At 39.1% G+C, this 18,234-nt stretch overlaps 1 protein-coding gene across 1 annotated transcript in view; it reads left to right on the top strand.

Annotated features, from left to right (window-relative positions):
- The window catches only part of SEMA5A (semaphorin 5A), a 209,796-nt gene that overhangs the window by 77,636 nt on the left and 113,926 nt on the right, over window positions 1-18,234 (top strand). The window contains exon 2 of the mRNA XM_081324008.1: window positions 18,036-18,228. Coding sequence (XP_081180134.1) covers window positions 18,105-18,228 — 124 coding nt within the window. The 5' untranslated portion in view covers window positions 18,036-18,104. The remainder of the gene's footprint in view (window positions 1-18,035; window positions 18,229-18,234) is intronic.

Genomic DNA, 18,234 nt, shown 5'->3' on the forward strand with positions numbered 1-18,234 from the left:
AATTTATCTTTTCAGTAGGAATGAAAACATAATTGTTTGTTTGGTGGCCATTTGTTTGTTTTCTTGGCTGTCCAATCTATCCTCAGGAGTTCTCTCCAACACCAAAGTTCAGAAGTCTTAATATGCTTCCTATCCTGCTTCTTCAGAGTCCAACTTCTTCTTCCACAGAACATCACAGGGAATACCATGGCTTTAACCAATCTGATCTTTGTAGGTATAGACGTATCACAGTATCTGAGTATTTTTTCCAAGGCCTTAATGGCTGCTCTACCAAATGCTAGTTTGTGGCATATTTCTTGACTGGTTCTTATTTTACAGTTGATAGTTGATCCTAATAGGCAGAAGTTATCTACCACTTCCCTGTGTTGATTGTCAATTCTAAGGCTGATTATTGTCATTAGTTTCCTCTTCTTTATATTTAACTATATTCCCATTTATTCATGTACTCCTTGACTTTCATAGTTTATTACGTATAACAAAAATGAACCGATGACTATATATTATTCACTTGATGTGGCAAATTAGGTTCATTTCTTATGGATCGCTCTTTCCTATGAACAAAAGTGGTATAGAAACAGCTCTCTCTGGCTTGTTTAGGACTTACTGCATCATCCCCCAGGGGCTTCATACTGTGAATGTCTCCATAAACAAACTTCATACCATGGAGATATTCTCCCTCCCACAGATGAACTGCATTCATATCTTATATAAGCCTTAAACAAAATGTTAACAGTTGTTTCCAAGCTCTGCTACTGGGAGGGAAAGAGTGATCAGACAGGTGTATTTGTCAGTAAAGAGGCTTGTATCGTCAAAAAATTTTTTTTACAGAGAAGTAAAAATGGCTAGCTTAACTACTTCTTAATTGGCATTTCCTCTTTTTTCCAAACTCTTCTGCCATGGACTTCTGTGGTTTGTGGTTAGCTGAGGCTTTGTCCAGACTCCAACCCAATATAAAATATGTCAAGAAATTGCATGTAGTGCCAAGTTATATTCAGATTTAGCAAGCTAACAAACAATGGTTTCAAACTAAGTTCTGATCCTTTGTTGATTCAATGACCTCACTGACGTTCATGATAAAACACATACATTCGATTATGGCTTAGCATGATTTGAATACCCAGAATAATAGGACTATTGCTTGAACAAAATGGGCAAAAAGGAGAGATAGACACTAACATTCAAGTCATGTTTCAGAAATATGCGTAGCAGCACAGTTTCCGTTTCTCATTGTTTTTATGTCTTTTGCATAAATTGTATATCTCATTGGAACATTGAACGTGGTGGGTAATGGTAGATGACAGCAGCAGTCAGCAGGTTTTTCCAACCAAAGAGACTAAGAAGAATTTTGGATTTCAGAGGCAGTATTCTAAGAAATGCCTTTAATTTTTGTAGTGCCAGCCTTGCAAGGTAGTCCATACAGGAAGCATCTCCAGATGAACTAATCCTATCCCATATTCTTGGGAAGAGCTGGATAAGTGGGGAAGAATGCCAAATTCAGTCTAAACATCTGGCTGATTATGTAAAGAATCATGCTAATAAATAAGATAAGGGAGAAGACGTAGGGATGTCCCCCGCCCCTTTGTTTGTATCATTGTAGTATATCTAAGTATAGCCTTTCCTCTACAGCTGGTAGGGAAGAGGGTATATAGAAAATGGATATGTACAGAGGTTTGAGCCAGACTGCCATCAAAGTACTGTTTCTATGGTGAATATTGTTGCATGCAATTTCTGATATTATTATAAATGCTTAACTAGAGCTACTGTGTCCTTCAGACTCCCTCCTTCTTCTTTCTGCTTTATTTTTCATAGAGAAGGGAAGACTAGATCTCCTACAGAGGAAAGAAATGTTTCTCATTAGGAAATTTCATTATGAATCTGACACACCTTGAATTGGCTGTTCATATATTCAAGATCCAATCTGGAAGGAAGAGAAACTGACTGTTGTCTTGTGGTGTTCACATATTGTATCCTCTGGGACAATGTTTGGCGTGGTCTCTCTGTATGTCTGCTTGTGACTTGGTCTGTTCTTTCTGGGTTGGCATTTGACTGCTAAGGAAGCAAATGCACTGGGAAACAAGAGCCAAGAATGTATTTCAAACAGATCTTAGCGATGTCTTTTTAAGGGAATCAGCCTAGCCTAGACTACCATTTCATATTACAAGTTTCTAAAACTGTTTTTTATTGAAAGAATGGTAAAGCAAGCAGTGTACAACTGCACTTTACAGATAGCTTCAGTTTAAGAGATCCTATGCATATTTTCATGGGGGCGCATTGGCTCATGGTTAAGGATGCTGGGCTTGTCAGACAGAAAGCCGACAGCCTGGGTTCAAGAACCGAGCACTGCACTAATTTTGTTTCTATTTGGAAACCACTCTTGGACTTTGTGCTTGAGGTGGAAAAAAATTAAAACCTTAATAATAACAATAACAACAACAACAACAACAACAACAACAACAACAACAATAATAATAATAATAATAATAATAATAATAATAATAAGTTGGAAGGGACCTTGGAGGTCATCTAGTCCAACCCCCTGCTAAGGCAGGAAACCCTATACCTTATTTTTGGGTTTTGTTGATTACATAAATTTGTTGTTATAGAAATGGCTAGTGTATACTATTATATAAAGTAAAATGTTGAGCGTTTTGTGTTACTGCCTTATTCTGCTGCACCAAAAAGGAGTTGGAAGTCAATGTTTTTTTTCTTTTTACCCTCTACCCCTACACTTTTCTTTTTTCTCCTTTTCCTTCCTTATTCTCCCATTATTTTCATTTTTCCTTGTACTTCTGCATTTTATGTTTTGATAAACTAATAAAATAATCTGTTGTGATTCAGCGTCAAGCCTGTGGTTCCGGCAGCTGGGTCGGATGATTCTGAATAGGAGGAGGAGGAGGGGTTTGGAGAGCCTTTGGTGTCAGAGGGAGGTTCTGATGCACTGCAGGACTCTCAGCCTGGCCCCTCCCATCTTGTTCAGACTCAACCGTGTGAGCATGAGGGATTGGAAGAAGACGATCCACAGCTGGCTCTGCTCAGGGACGCTAGGAGCAGGAGGCAATCTAGCAGAGCAGAACAAAAGAAGGCAATGAGGCAACTCGGGAGAAGGCAATGAGAAGCCACGCCTTGGGACTGCTGATAAAAGGGGAAGGTGTGGGAGGTGCTGGCTGCTGAAGGCAACCCTTTGAAGATCTTCTGCTGGAGTCCTGGTCTGTTATTCTTGTTTAACTCTTGTTTAACCTTTTGGTTTAAGTCTTGTTTGAACTTTTCGTTTCACTTTTGTTTGAACTCTTTGGAAATAAATTTGGTTGGGTTTTTTCCAGCCTGTTGATTATAAAAAGGGGTTGTCCCTGACATTCAAACAGGGCCGGTCGTAGGCTGGACCAGAATATAATCTCCGGGCCATGGACCAGCATCTGGAAACTGATCCATGCAAACAAATGAAGCCCTATCCGCACACACGTGAGATGCAGGCAGTGTGTGTAACCATGCCCCTTTTGGTCCATGGAAAAATCTCTCTACATGGAATTGGTCCCTGGCGCCCAAAAGTTTGGAAGCTGCTGCTCTAATGAACCAGGGCAGCTTTTGCCTAAGCTACTTCTGAGCATTATTTTCTTTCTTAGGACACAATAAATGTTTCAGGTAACAGTTCTTGCATATTTCTGTCGAGGTCATCTTCCTTACAGTCTCCAACAACATTGCTCCAGAAATTCTGAAAATGAGGATCAACATCTCTGGGAAGCATCAGATTTGAGAAGGCTGTTTTAGCCTCCCACAGTCACTTCAGTTTCTTAAAAAAAAATAGCTAATCAAAATGACTAGTAGCCGGTAAAAGCAAGATCTTCATGTAATTAGCATTTTAATGGTGAAGGAAGGTGTTGGAGATTAATGAGAATATTTAAAAGAGACACTAAATTGGTTGAACTGCCTTTCCATTTCTTACAGTGCTGCATGTAGTCTAGCATTGAAATGAACTACCTTCTTATTTCTTCATAATTGCTCATATCATATTTTGGGATGACACTAAAGAAATTAAAATATAAATAACCGATTCCTATGGGCAAAGTTCCTGTTCCCTACCATCCCATCCTTGTTCCTGGGCTGACATTTGTTTTGGAAATTATGCTTGTGTTTCTCAAGAGCTGGAATGGTTTGTCTTGAAGGCATCAAATGTAGGAGGAGACTCAGCAGACAGTGTACCTTTCCATTGGTGCTGTCCTGTACTTATGCCAGCTCGTTAATAAGCCATCTTTAAAAGATTATTTTAAGACATTTTGGCAACTTTCAGTTTGGACAACACAGCAGATTGCTTTTCACAATAGTCTGGCAAGAAAGCAGTGGGTGTAATGCCTAGAGATTGTTTTAATGGTGGGTGAGTGCTGAGTTCTGGGCAACGCTGTCTGTGCCTGCCTGTATTGGTGAAGAAGCAACCTGGCGGTTGCTTAGTTAATTGGCAAGTAGTGAAGTGAGGGCATCATATGGAAAATACTGAAATCTGTTTTTGATTTTACTACTGGTGTAATGTTTATGGAGATCTGGGTAGGTAAGCCACATTCTGCATGTGTTCCCAACTCCTTCCATAGTCTTCAGAGCCCCAAGAAGTGCTACTGAAGTCCAACAGCAAACTGCCTATAGGCTTTTTGATTTTCCATGTCAAATTAAATAAAGTATGTTCATTTTCTAAGCTTAATGATAGGATACATTTATTGAAAATATTGAAAAACACAACCTAAGTGAAAGTGATTACTTTAGCATTCCCGTTCCTTGGGGTCCTTGGCTACTAGAAGAAAAATCTGAATAGTGCAGGCTCCAATTGCAAAATGATTAACCACCCCTGATTGTGAGCAGAAATTAGCCTTTATCCACAGAAAATGAGAATTAGAGGAAACATTGTAAAGTGTCTACTTTAATCTCTGGGCAATGCAGGAAACTAGCCAGGTCTACAGATGATTATGCAGCTTCTGCTTAACCTCCTTCAATAAAAAGAAGGCCCTTCATCTTTTCAAGCAGCTTGCTCTATAGCCACTAGTTTTCACTGTTAGGATCTCTTTATTAATATTTAGTATAAATTCAGTTTCTTTGTTATTTCTACCCATGGGTACTAGCTGTGCCCTCTGGAACAACTCTGGTCTGTTTTGCATAACTGCCTTGCAGTTATCTAAAGATTATGGTCATATCTCCCCAGTGCTTTTTTTGTAAAACAAAAAGGTGCCGGAACTCACACATGTTATACAACCTGCCTTGCCTACCCTACAAAGTTCCATCCAAAAAAGGTGCCGGAACTGCGTTCTGAGCGTTCTATGAGAAAAAAAGCCCTGTATCTCCCTCTTAAATCTTTTCTTCCCAGGCTAATCTTACTCAGCTCTGTCAGGTTTTCCTCATATAATTTGGTTTCCATACCCTCTGTCTTAATTGATCTTTTCTAGGTATATGGTTCAGTCTTCCTTTAACTGTGGTGCCAGGAACTGAATCCAGTTCAAAATATAACCTGGTTAAGACAAAATAGTACATGGCATATTCAGACGTCCTGATCTAAGTAAATAGTAGTTACAAAACCTGATGGATAAAGAGTTTCAGATCACCAAAAATAATCTAATTTACTACTACTACTACTACTACTACTACTACTACTACTACTACTGTATCTAATAGACACCGCACTGAATGTGATACATCCAACTTACATTAACATGAACATGAATAATTTGTTTCATAAACTCCCTTTGAAATTATCTCACATGATAGTTGATGAGTGATTCCTCAGTTCACACATGTTTATAAGCCTTCTTTCTTGAATAACCCACAGCATGCTACAAATGGTGGTTTACAAATAAAGTGATTGGGATGGTACAAAATATTAAGTTAAGGCCATATCTGCTGTGTTACACTTAGCAGAGAGGTTCTCAAAGTGTAGACCAAACCACAGCAGTTAAAAACGTAAAGGGAGATCACTGAAAGGAATAAAAGTATTATTCAGAAATTTCTAAAGGTTGAAGCAGAAGCCAACTGAAGATCAGAAATAATATTTTATCTAAGTATTGATAGGTACAAATGTGAAAATCAGAAGTTACAAATTGTAAGAGGAAATATCAAAACAACTATAGGAGACAGACTGTGGTAACAGAAAATTAGATGGTGAAAGATAGGATATGGACAAAGGGGCTTCCTGGAACATGGGAAGGACAGTGGTTTTAGGCGGTCCAGAAAGTTTATCAGATGATTAGGGAAGGGGCGTTGAGTGCGATAGGGGAGGGGGAATCTGCATCGGGGATAGGATTTAAAAATGTGTCAAACAGCTCTGTAAGGTGTGGCTGAACTCCTGTGTGTGTTTCAGTCCACCAAGCCTTTGCAAACGCTTCTTTTGAAATAAAACTTTGTTGCTGGAATTCCAAGTGAGTTTGTTTGTTTGGGATCTTGAGCCACATTCCAAACATCACCATTTTCAAAAAACCTGATCAGTCTTGCGTCAGTTTAAATTTGCTTTGGGCTTTGCTCTTTATTTTTGCCTGTGCAGGCCTGCAGAATGGAGTTGTACAATATAGTACTGTATTGTAGAGTTTAAGACACCCTGGGATATGTAAATGGAAATGTAACTATTGAAATGAAGTGGTATATTCCTTTGTTGCCCAGCTGTAACTCCGATGAACCATTGGTTTTATACATGGGACCACAAAAAAAATATTTATTGTGTTGTATGCTATCAGGCCACTGCTTAAGGAATAGTGCTGTCCAAAGCTTGTAATTGTAGAATGAAGGAGATGTATATGTCTCCTGCCCAAATTTGGGAAGCCAACTTTTCTCAAATGATAAACTATGAAAGGATGACACTATCAAACTCAATAGGTAGCTCAGACCAGGAAATCAACTCCACGGGAGGACTAAAATTGCTTTTATTGAGATTGGCTATAACAGACATGTCAAACACTAGGCCCGGGGGCCGGATCCAGCCCGCGAAATGGTTTCATGCGGCCCGCGAAGCCATCCTGGAAACAGTGAGGGAACGGCCCGCACTGCCTTGGCCCTGGCCCAGAGACCCTCCTTCTGCCAGAGACCCTCAGATCTGTCCCACTGCTGCCCGGGCCCCCATAGGCAACCTTGATGAGAACAATGTAGAGCTGGCCACGCCCACCCAGTAGGCCATATGCACTCTAGCCATGCCCACCCAGTAGGCCACGCCCACCCAGTCCATTCCCACCCGGCCCCCTAAGGGCTACCGCATTGTTGATGCGGCCCTCGATGAAATTGAGTTTGACACCCCTGGGCTATAACAACAGAATTTTCCAACTTGGATTATACTGGACCTACTTCTCATTCTACTGTGGATTAGGGAGGTGTCTGCCTGAGCCACATTAAAATATTATATCTATTCAAACAGCTTAAAAATGTTGCAGTCCCCTTTGCCCAATTAATGGTTTTTGCTTATTTCTATTACCTTCCTTACTCCCTACAGGTACCGAGATAGCTATTCAGGCTGGTTTCTGGTCTCTTCTGTCTCTCTTTTTCCTTTCTCCCCCCTCAAAAAAAATGTTTTGAGTGAAATTTGCCTGAACAAAGTTGAAGCTACACTAAGTTTGAATGGCCTTACAAGTAAAATCAGGATTTTCTTGCAGGGTTAGGCTTTTTTTAAAAAAGCTCAGTGAGAACTACAGGTTACAACCATTTGTTTAGTGACTGTTTGAAATTGCAATGGCACTGGAAAAAGTTTACAACCATTTTTCACACTTACAACTGTTGCAGCATCCCCAGGTCATGTGATCAAAATTTGGATGCTTGGTAGATGGTTTATATTTATGACGGCTGCAGTGTCTTGGCGTCATGTGATCACTTTTTGTGACTTTCTGACAAGCAAAGTCAATGGTGAAGTCAAATTCAGTTAACAACCGTGTTACTAACTTTAACAACTGCAGTGATTCACTTAATAACTGTGGGAAGATAGGTAGTAAAATGGGGCAACATTCACTTAACAAATGTCTTGCTTAGCAACGTAAAGTTTGAGCTCAAGGTCATAAGTCAAGGACTACTTGCACCTGTTCCAACAAAGCTGTCTTAATCACTTATGCCAGTAACAGAATATATATAGCCAAGAACTAAACAAAAGTTCTCTCTCTACTTGTCAGGATGTTAACACCTTTCTCATAAAATGTGCATGTTCTTCAAAAGTTGATAATTCATAAGAAAATGCTTTAAGATGAGCATGACTGAACTGAGATATTGTTTTTTCCCCCCTTAATCAGCTAACTTGAGAAACATTTATTTTGAAGGAACTCTTCCTAATTAAGATAGGCTTATATCTGGAGTAACAAATAGTTAATATGATTGTTGATTGATTTTTCTTGCCTCGCCTTTTGACTTTGTCATGTCAGCATTTTCTAGATTGGGAACACCCAAGAAAATGCTCCCATGTTAATGTGTTCAAATACGAGCTGCTGCTTCTGCCTCTGTTATTTCCGAGAGTTACTGTCTTACATGTTTGTGCATCCCTTCTATTTTAAGTGCCGTATACCACACTGGAAATGCACCCTCCAATTTCCTAGCCTTTGAACTTTTAAAATTGATTCTGAATTGCCGAGAGTACCACCAGTACAATACAAGGGTTGGTTTTATTTCTCTAATCAGTCTGTGCAATTATGGTAGCTCTTGTTAAGTACGGGTTTAGTTTTCCCTCAGAGGCAAACAGTGGAAAAAGAATTCAAACCAGTGTTGATATCAATAGTTCAGTGCTGTAACGTATTCCTTTTCTTTTTCAGAATACATTGGCAACACTAAGTTCAGGCTGTGTTAATTAAGTAGGAGCTCTGGTTCAGTTCAGGCTTTATATCAAAACATAGATGACACTCAAAAAGCAAAGTTTGGTTTCAGGTTCCAAATCTACAACAGGTTTAGTTTTACTTGAAGCTGATTTTGCTGCCATTTCTGATCCAGTTCCGATCCAGCTGAAAGGTTTCCAAGAAACAGCTACTATAAGAAGCAGTGATAGCAAATATGATTAGTCTGTACCACAGGCACCCATCAAACTGTAGTTAAGATTATTTTAACCAAACCTCAAGATGATCTTTTAATTGAGCCCTAGACTCTACCTCCTCCCCACAACAGGTTATATCGGTGTGTGAAATATTTGCCCAATGTTACTGCCATTATAAAGGTAAAGGTTCCCCTGCACATGCGTGCTAGTCATTTCCAACTCTAGGGGTCGGTGCTCATCTCTGTTTCAAAGCCGAAGAGCCAGTGCTTGTCCGAGGACGTCTCCGTGGTCATGTGGCCGGCATGACTAGACGCCAAAGGCGCACGGAACGCTGTTACCTTCCCACTGTAGTGGTCCCTATTTTTCTACTTGCATTTTTACGTGCTTTTAAACTGCTAGGTTGGCAGAAGCTGGGATGAGTAACAGGCACTCACTCTGTTACGCGGCACTCGGGATTCGACCCGCCAAACTGCCGACCTTCTGATCGACAAGCTCAGTGTCCTAACCCACTGAGCCACCATGTCCCTGCCATTATATCTCTATACAAATCTTGGATTGTGTTATGTATTGTGGTTTAAGCAAAATACTTAAATTGGAAACCAAGCAATATAATGCCAAGTCAGCTACAGGTACTCCTCAGCTTACTGAGCCCAAACTGACTGTTGGTAAGTAAGACATTTATTAATTGAATTTTGTCCCATTTTACAACCTTTCTTGCCACAGTTGTTAAGTGAGTCACTGCAGTTGTTAAGTTAGTAACATAGTGGTTGAGTGAATTTGGCTTCTCCATTGACTTTGCATGTCAGAAGGTTGCATGATCCCAGATCACTGCAACGGTCATAAATTTGAGTCAGTTGCCAAAGCATCCGAATTTTCATCACAAGACCATGGGGATGCGGCAGTGGTCATAAGTGTCAAAACAGTCATAAGTTACTTTTTTCAGTGTCATTGTAACTTCAAGTGGTCACTAAATGAACTTGAAAGTCAAGGACAACCTGTACTTAAATTTGATCAAGAGAGGGATTAACTCAGGGCAGGGGTAAAGCAATCTTGGCTCTTTTATGACTCATGGACTTCAACTCTCAGGAATTCTGGGAGTTGAAGTCCACGAGTCATAAAAGAGCCAAGGTTGCCTACCCCTGACTTGGGGGAAAGAAAAACAGTATTGACACATCTGTTCATTCATTTATCTGCTGGGCTTGTAGGTTACTCCAGTTGTGAATAACTCTTTTTTTGGGAATGGCTGTTGTCATTTTCATAGATTGTTTTTTTTAAAAAAAAAACATGCAATGAAGAAAAAAATCAAGAACATTGTACAACCTGGATGTATTTTATTTATTTCATCTACTAATTTAAAACATTTGTATAGCTGCTTATCTTAGGTCATGTTCTGGGCAGCTCCCGAGCAAGAAGTAAAATAATATCAGTAAAAACAGTATAATAACATAAATCTATTACAACTAAAAACATTAAAAACCTGATGCCTTACCCTATCCCAGTGCTTTGGGGAAAAACCAGATCTTAACTGCTTTTTGAAAGGCTAGATGGGTAGTGGCCTGCCAAACTTCAAGTGGAAGCGTGTTCCACAGGGCAGGGGATGCAGGGCAGGGAAATCTCACAATTCCTAGAGTTCATAAAATGGCAAAAAGGCATCAACTAGGAGTGTGCCCACCCTATTTGGGATGGGTAGATATCCTTAGAGAGAAGCAATCCCACATACAGGAATGCTGTGCCATACAGGACTTTAAAGGTAATAACCAGCACCTTGAATTTCACCTGGAAGGAAACTGGAAGCCAGTGCAACTCACACAACAGAGGTCTTACATGAGTAAACCTGGGGACGCCTGTCACTGAGCACCACATTCTGCACCAGTTGTAGCTTCAGGATGGTTCTTCAATCCAAACAGGAGGTGATCAAGGCACGAGTGACTGTGAGCAAAGCCGCCAGGAAAGGGCACAATTGGCACATCAGATGAATCTGTACAAGGCCCTCCCACAGCCACCTCAGGCAGGAGAAATAAGAACCACCACTCCCAAATTGCATACCAACTTACTCCAGGGAGTATACCCTCGATCCGGAGCTAGAGGTGGAATATTATATGGCCCTGAGTAGGAGCACAAGCCTAGAGTCACTGTCTTGCCAGGGGTGAGTTGAAGTCAGCTCTTCCCCATCCTGACTTTTATAGCTTCCATGCACTTGGCCAGCCCTGCCACAGCCTTATCTGTCGGGCTAGGGATGGAGATATATAATGGGATATCATCAGCATATTGATGATACTGCACAGACCCCCACACCAGTGGATGACCTCTTTCAGATGTTTCATGTAGATGTTAAAAAGGAGAGGGGAAAGCTTCAAGTGCTAGGGCACCCCACAATACAGGGTCCCCAAACCTGACCTCTCCCCTTCCACTAACATTGACTGCCTCAAGAGAAGAACCACTACCGACCCCAAAGGCCAGTCCAGAAGGATGCCATGATCAATGGTATGGAAAGCCACTCAGTGGCCCAGGTGGGCCAGAATGGTTGCACCACACAACACTGCAATATTCATCAATGTAACCAAAAATCAAAAAGCATCGTAATTAGCGGAGGGGAAAAGATCACAGTTTTAAAGTCTAGTGGAATAACTATGATTTAATTGTCTTCCTTTTTAGATACATTTTAAAAGAGGAATCATTTGGATATATGGCAGAATTCTTTCCCAGAAAAGAGACAGAGATTGAGGGAGAGTCAGGATTTCTCATTCCAGCTGAGGGAATCAATACTATGGCAATTAAATTTTGGAGCAGCATTTGCTTCTTCCAACACTTCTGTCTTTTTAGCAGACTTCTGTATCCAGTCTTCGTAGACAGGATTGGAAAAGTTCTTAAATTAAAAAACAAAACCCAAAATTTGTGACAACAAAATGGTTAAAAACTTGACAGATGAAATGTAAGAGCAACCCCCCACCCAAATAACAATATACAGTACTTGTTTCACTTTAAATGCACTGTCAACGTAATTGCTTTTTTTAAAAAAATACATTTTGTGGGAGACAAAAAAAAGCCTGAATGTGATTAATTGGTGAGTTCTTTATGTTGCTTTAGTGTTCCTGTACTGAAATACAACAGAACTGTAGAGCATTTGAAAGAAATAATTTTATACTTTTATTTTTACGTTGCAAAGAAAAAGAGTCTTGATGCTCTGAGTTCCTAATCAATCACAGGTTACAACTTGGTAATGGGCTTAGCCCTAGAGGGTCCTTTAATAAGACTGTAGAAGTCCTTTGAGACCTGTTAAAGAATATTGGAAAAGGTTGGAGTAGAGAACAATCAGCTTCTTTTATGAGCTTGCTTGGAGGAGCTTGTCAGAATGGGCAGGAGCAATGGTGAAATTTATGGACCATCCATTGATGCAAATGATATTAGTATGTTAAATGTCACTATACTTTATGGTACTAAACAGGCTGCAGTCTATATTGCTTTTCCACCACTCTACAAGTGGTGAAACTAAAAAACCTAGCATTTTCCTTCTATTTTTATTCTTTTGAAAACAGAACATTTAAATCACACATGTCCAAACTATGATTTGTATTAGTTTACTCCCACCTTTTTCAAAGGAGAAAAATTGGATAAATATTTCCAATTTAAACCTTGCTTGTTTTTGGCTGCATGTCATGCTTTTGGTTAAATAATTCTAAGAGGGAGCATTAACTTATTTATAACAAATTTGTATGCTCTCCAATTCCAAACAGCTCGGCATTGCTTACAGACATACAATACTAAAGGCATACAGTCATCAGCATAACATAATATTCTAAAATATTCTAAAAGCCCTTGTATGTGTTTTAACACATTTGTAAAGATATTTTTGTTTGTGAAAATGACAGTTGTAGAATTTAAAAAGCCTTCTTCAACCCGACATATCGAGTCGTTTGTAGTCACTAGGTCTATACTGGGCAAGATGTTGATGACTTAAGTTCAGAAATATCAAGTGTTTCAACCTGTTTCTATTACAATGGTTTCTGTCTGTGGTTGAGATGAGGCAGTAGGAAAGTGTCTCTTTTTGTTTGAGCTCTTAGTAGCTTTTGATATTATTAAATATAGTATTGTTTGGGTTCAGATGGAGAGCATGATAGTTTATTGTTTTTTTGTTTTTCAGTCTTTTCTAAAGAATAGGTTCCAAGTAGACTTTATCTCCTGAGTTTCGACTTATGAGATCTTCCCCCAGCCGTTTCTTTTAACCTCTTCATGAAACTATGAGAAGCAACTGTCCAGGGTTTTTAAATTCAGTGTCTACCTCACTCTAAGGAGATATGAATTATTTGTTTCTGAATGCAGTAATTATATGGAATAATAGATTGAATCAAACTCAAAATTCCTTTAAGAGAACATATGATTGCAGGATAATTCTGTAACTTTGATGCGTTTGGATTGTTCACTTCTTAAAAGAATCAAATTTGCCATTGTACGGTTTTTATTATTTAGTTATAATTTATATGGTTGCTAGTCATTCTGTGTAGTTTTGAGCCAGAAAGATGAGGAGCAAAAGCTTTTATAAATAAAAGTAGCACATAGAATTAATGTAATAACAAAACTCCAGAGCTATCCAATTAAATGAATGAATTGAATTACAAGCCATGCATTAATGGATTACAATTTTTAAAAATGTAGCTTTGACCTATTTCTCAATGTTCAATTAAGTTGTGTGGTCAACCTATGGTAACTATTGCATTTTCTCATCTACCATTATTACAATCCAGAGACAAAAAAGGGAAATAAGAAACCTTTTATAAATTCATTAGTATTATCAGTGCTTTTTTTGTAAAAGAAAAAGGTGCCGGAACTCACACATGTTATACAACCCGCCTACCCTACAAGGTTCCATCCAAAAAAGGTGCCGGAACTCCGTTCTGAGCGTTCAATGAGAAAAAAAGCCCTGAGTATTATTATTGTTGAATGTTGCACATTAAGGTTGGTGTTTTATCATTCCTATCATCAATTGTAAAATATGAATGGTTTTAAAGTTGATTCATAATTCAATGGCGATGTCATTAAAATAATATGAGATTAAATAAATAACTACTCAACTCCTTTGTTTTGATTTATTTGTTTATAACCTGATCTTCCAAATTAATAGCTGGTAATTTGCTTGAGGCTCTTCATTCAGTTTTCATAACATGAGCTATAAGCTCTGTGATGGTTCTTATATGAACAGTCATTTCATCTGCAGAAATAATAGTAGGGAAAACAGCAGGAGTAGTAAGATGATATATAACCAAAGGAAACAGTTACTTAGAATATTTGGGCATATGGGTTTGTACTCCATTTTTATCCATTTAAGAAAATCTATGATGAGGTAAAGTTAAAAAAAAAAGCAAATAAGTATGTTTTTTGTAAATGTCACATTTTGAACTTTCTCAGTGGCCATAAGGCATAACTCTGTGCTATTAGGGACCCTTCTTATTCAAAGGTCCACAAATTTCAGCTGCGTATTCTAACCAAACACTGTTTTTTCTCATAATGGGACAACTCGCCACGGCCAACTTGCCATGGGACATCTTGCTGAGGGACAATTTAACAATTTAATTTTTTTAAAAAAATAATTTTTTTGTCATTCACGTTTCATTTTGTCCCTCCTTTTGTATCCTTTCTTTAATGATTCTATTCCACCATTTCTTTGATATTAGTGTAACTCTTGTCCTGCAGCAAGTTGTTGCATGATGAGTTGGCTGAGGTAAGCTGGCTGTGGCCAGCTGGCTGTGGTGAATTGGCCATGGCAAATTGTCACAGACCTGTTTTTCCTTGGGATACTTGCTCATCATTTCTCTGGAAAGAGGGCTGAGAACACAATTGGACATGATAAAGATTTTGGAGAAAGTACAAAGTAGCCTCTGTCTTGGTTCTTTCAAATTTCCCCAGTGGCTGGTTATATAAGAGCCACTTGTGCCAGATTTGAAGGAAAGATTACTGAGCGACATATGATATGTCAGTTTATTACTAGGAATCAATGAACTTAGCAAAACCATTTTATGGTTGCCAATGCTGGCTGGCCAACTGTGGTTGTTAATCCCATACTTTTGTTTGTCTAGGGATGTTCTTTGACAAATCATTTTCTCCTGCTGTTTTTAGTGTTGTAAGATCATCAAGTACCACACATAATATTTTTTGCGTGTATTTTTCTTATCTGGGGGAGGTTAACAAAGAGTCATATGAAGTCTAAACTCTGATTACCTTTGAAAACGCTCAGTTTATGACTTTGGCAAGAATTAACTGACAAAATATTGTTACTTTCAAATAATTTGTAGAATGAATGAGTTCATGTGAATTAAAATCTGAACCAGTCTGACTTTTGAGATGGCTAAATATTCATGAAAGTATTTACATTTTTTTAAATATTCTCAGATTATTTACCTAGGATGTTATCAGAGTGATGCTGTAATGGACTTTAGTAAGCTTTACTTTATGCCAATTTATAGTTTTGAATTGGAGCAGTATCAGATGATAGCTGAATATCTGACAGTCATGTGGATTCACATGACTCTTGACACATAAGAATAACTTAAACCAGGGCTTTTCAACCTTTTCACCCATTGTACCACTTTTAGGATATGGCAACATCCGAGTACCACCAGTCGCCTAGCAAGGTGTCAAAAACTTGATGACCAAAGAAAAAAAAAGGAAAAAAGTGATGAAATACAGGTAGTCCTCGACTTACAACAGTTCACTTAGTGACTGTTTGAAGTTACAATGGCACTGAAAAAAGTGCCCTCCAAGCCACAGCCGAGCAAGACACCTGCCTCCCCGCCCGGCGGCACTCTTCCTCCTGTCCGAGGTTTTCATTGTTGTGAGCATTTCTGTTGAGGATTGGCAGCTGGGGTGGGGTGGGGTGGGTTGGTTTTTATTCCCCCCCCCAGGTGGTTGCAGCAGGTTTTGATCACTTCACATGACCCTGGGACACTGTGACCATCATAAATATGAATCAGTTGCCAAGCATCTGAATGTAAATCACAAGACCCTGGAGATGCTGCAACATTCCAGCTAATTGGCGCTTCTTCTGGGCTCAGAAGTGCCAGGATCAGCGCTGAGCTCCAGCTGGAGCCTGGCGCTGATCCTGGTGCTTTCACTGAGCCCTGACAGCCCTGCAGCTCCAGCCATCTCTCGCTCAGGCTTGTGTGGTGCTGCCACCAGTTCAGCTCATTCCCCTCCCCCGCTACCACTTTTCTAGGATGGTCGCATACCACCTGATTTATACTGTGATCCATTTGTTTGTTTTCTTGACTGTCCTTGATATTTTTAGTGGCCTTCTCCTACATCGGAATTGGGAAAAACATCCATGCTCATTGAGTTAGTCTATGTCTGATGAACGTAGAATAATCTTGCAAGGTAGATGGAACTGCCTATCTTGATATGTAGTATGAGATGGGAAGAAAGTCAGAAGCTGAAATAATAGGGTTTTGCCTGGAGCTTTTAGTAAAATGGAATATTGCCCTACTTTATAGAACTGCTGTAAGAATTACTGACATGCACATTGAACGTCTCCAGCTGGAGCCTGGCACTGATCCTGGTGCTTCCACTGAGACCTGACAGCCCCGAAGAAGCGTTGATCCTGGCGCTTCTGCTGAGTCTTGACAGCCCTGCAGCTCCGGCCATCTCTTGCTCAGGCTTGTGCAGTGCTGCCACCGGTTCACCTCATTCCCCTCCACCGCTTCCACTCTTCTAGGATGGTTGCGTACTACCTGCCAGGTGCCAATGTGCCACAGGTGGTACCCGTATCACTGGTTGAAAAGCCCTGACTTAATACTTTTTCAACAAACATACAGTGAATTGGTTTCGTTAAGCCTTGTAATTTTTTTTCTGAACTGGTGGCTTTAAAATGTTTGTGTCTAATGATGAACAGCTCTACATTCACCTTGTGTAGGTGTCTGGGAAATGTTCTTAATATCTATGTAGCTTTAGAAGATGCAGTCCAAACCTGGTGAATCTCATTATTGTGCTTCCTAAACTAGAGAATAATTGAATAAGCTTTCTCACAACTGGGCATTGTAAGAAAATGTTATTACCCAGTGAAATATATCTACCAGAAGCTTTTAACAAACTTCCAACTAACCCAGGGTCCTCTGAAGCACAGATCAAAAGCCATTGCTCATAGCAATTGTCCTTACTAGACACTAAGCAAAATAAAGTATGTTGAATCATATCCTACCAAGAGTTAAAAACAAGCGTTGCTGTGATGCAAATGGTAGAATTCTTTAATAGGTCTCATTTATTCTTATATTTCCCTTGGGCAATCTATATAAACTGGATGACAACAATGCCAGGTATCTAACAGAGATATATAAAAAGATGTTCTCCCAAAGAAACTCTGAACAGAGCTTCATAGAATATTCATATCAAACATGTGCTAGCCTAGAAATGCAGACCATTTGAAATGGATATTTTTGAAAAGAAAAATAATGATGATTTTAAAAAGAAATGATGGTGATTTAAAGAAAAATATCATGATGCTCTTGAAAATAAAACATTATGGATAAACCACAATTTTAACGATTTCTTTGCAAAAAAAATACCATGTAGTGTCGCTTTCTTTAGCGTCATTTTCTGCTCCCAGCATTCCAGATAACATTAGTCTTTGTATTCCAAATATCTGGCAGTTCTGGAAACAAAATCCCATCTTACATAATACAGTTTAATATTACGCATTTCTGTAAGATGCAAATACACTATCTCTTAATAGTTTTGATCTGTCTGACTGGTAGCTTCCAAATAAGGACAGAATGGTATTATGGTCTTGGCAAAATAATTGTTGGAATCATCATCAGAAAAAAGACAATAGTGTCAAGTGTATATGTGAGAAAGAAAGAGGCGGGAAATATTCTTTGTATCTTTTGTATCTTGTATCTTTTATATACAGTATTATGTAACATACAACATTTGTATGTCACCAGAAGTGTTTATTGTTTATTGCTTGCTTGAATAAAAGAATTGGGATGCTTTAGAGCAAAAATCTGGAAAATCAGATGTGTGCCAAGAATAAACAAGTTGATAAGCCCTGGTCCAATGGTAATTCTGGTGTTGTTTCTTTTACATTTTGCAGGCTGTTTTTGCATCTGAATACCTGAAGCATTTCTGATTAAGGGAGATGTGATTGGTGCACAGGATCAATATGCAAGACACTATTCTGACAGCAGTTTTGATGGTCACTAGTCTGGAAATAATATGTTTGGGAAGTGTGGCAATGGATGATTCACAGTGCCAAAGGATTGAGCATCCTATTATTACAAGTGAAGGTAAGT

This window comes from Vipera berus, assembly GCF_964194415.1.
Source record: "Vipera berus genome assembly, chromosome: 3".
Taxonomy (NCBI): domain Eukaryota; kingdom Metazoa; phylum Chordata; class Lepidosauria; order Squamata; family Viperidae; genus Vipera; species Vipera berus.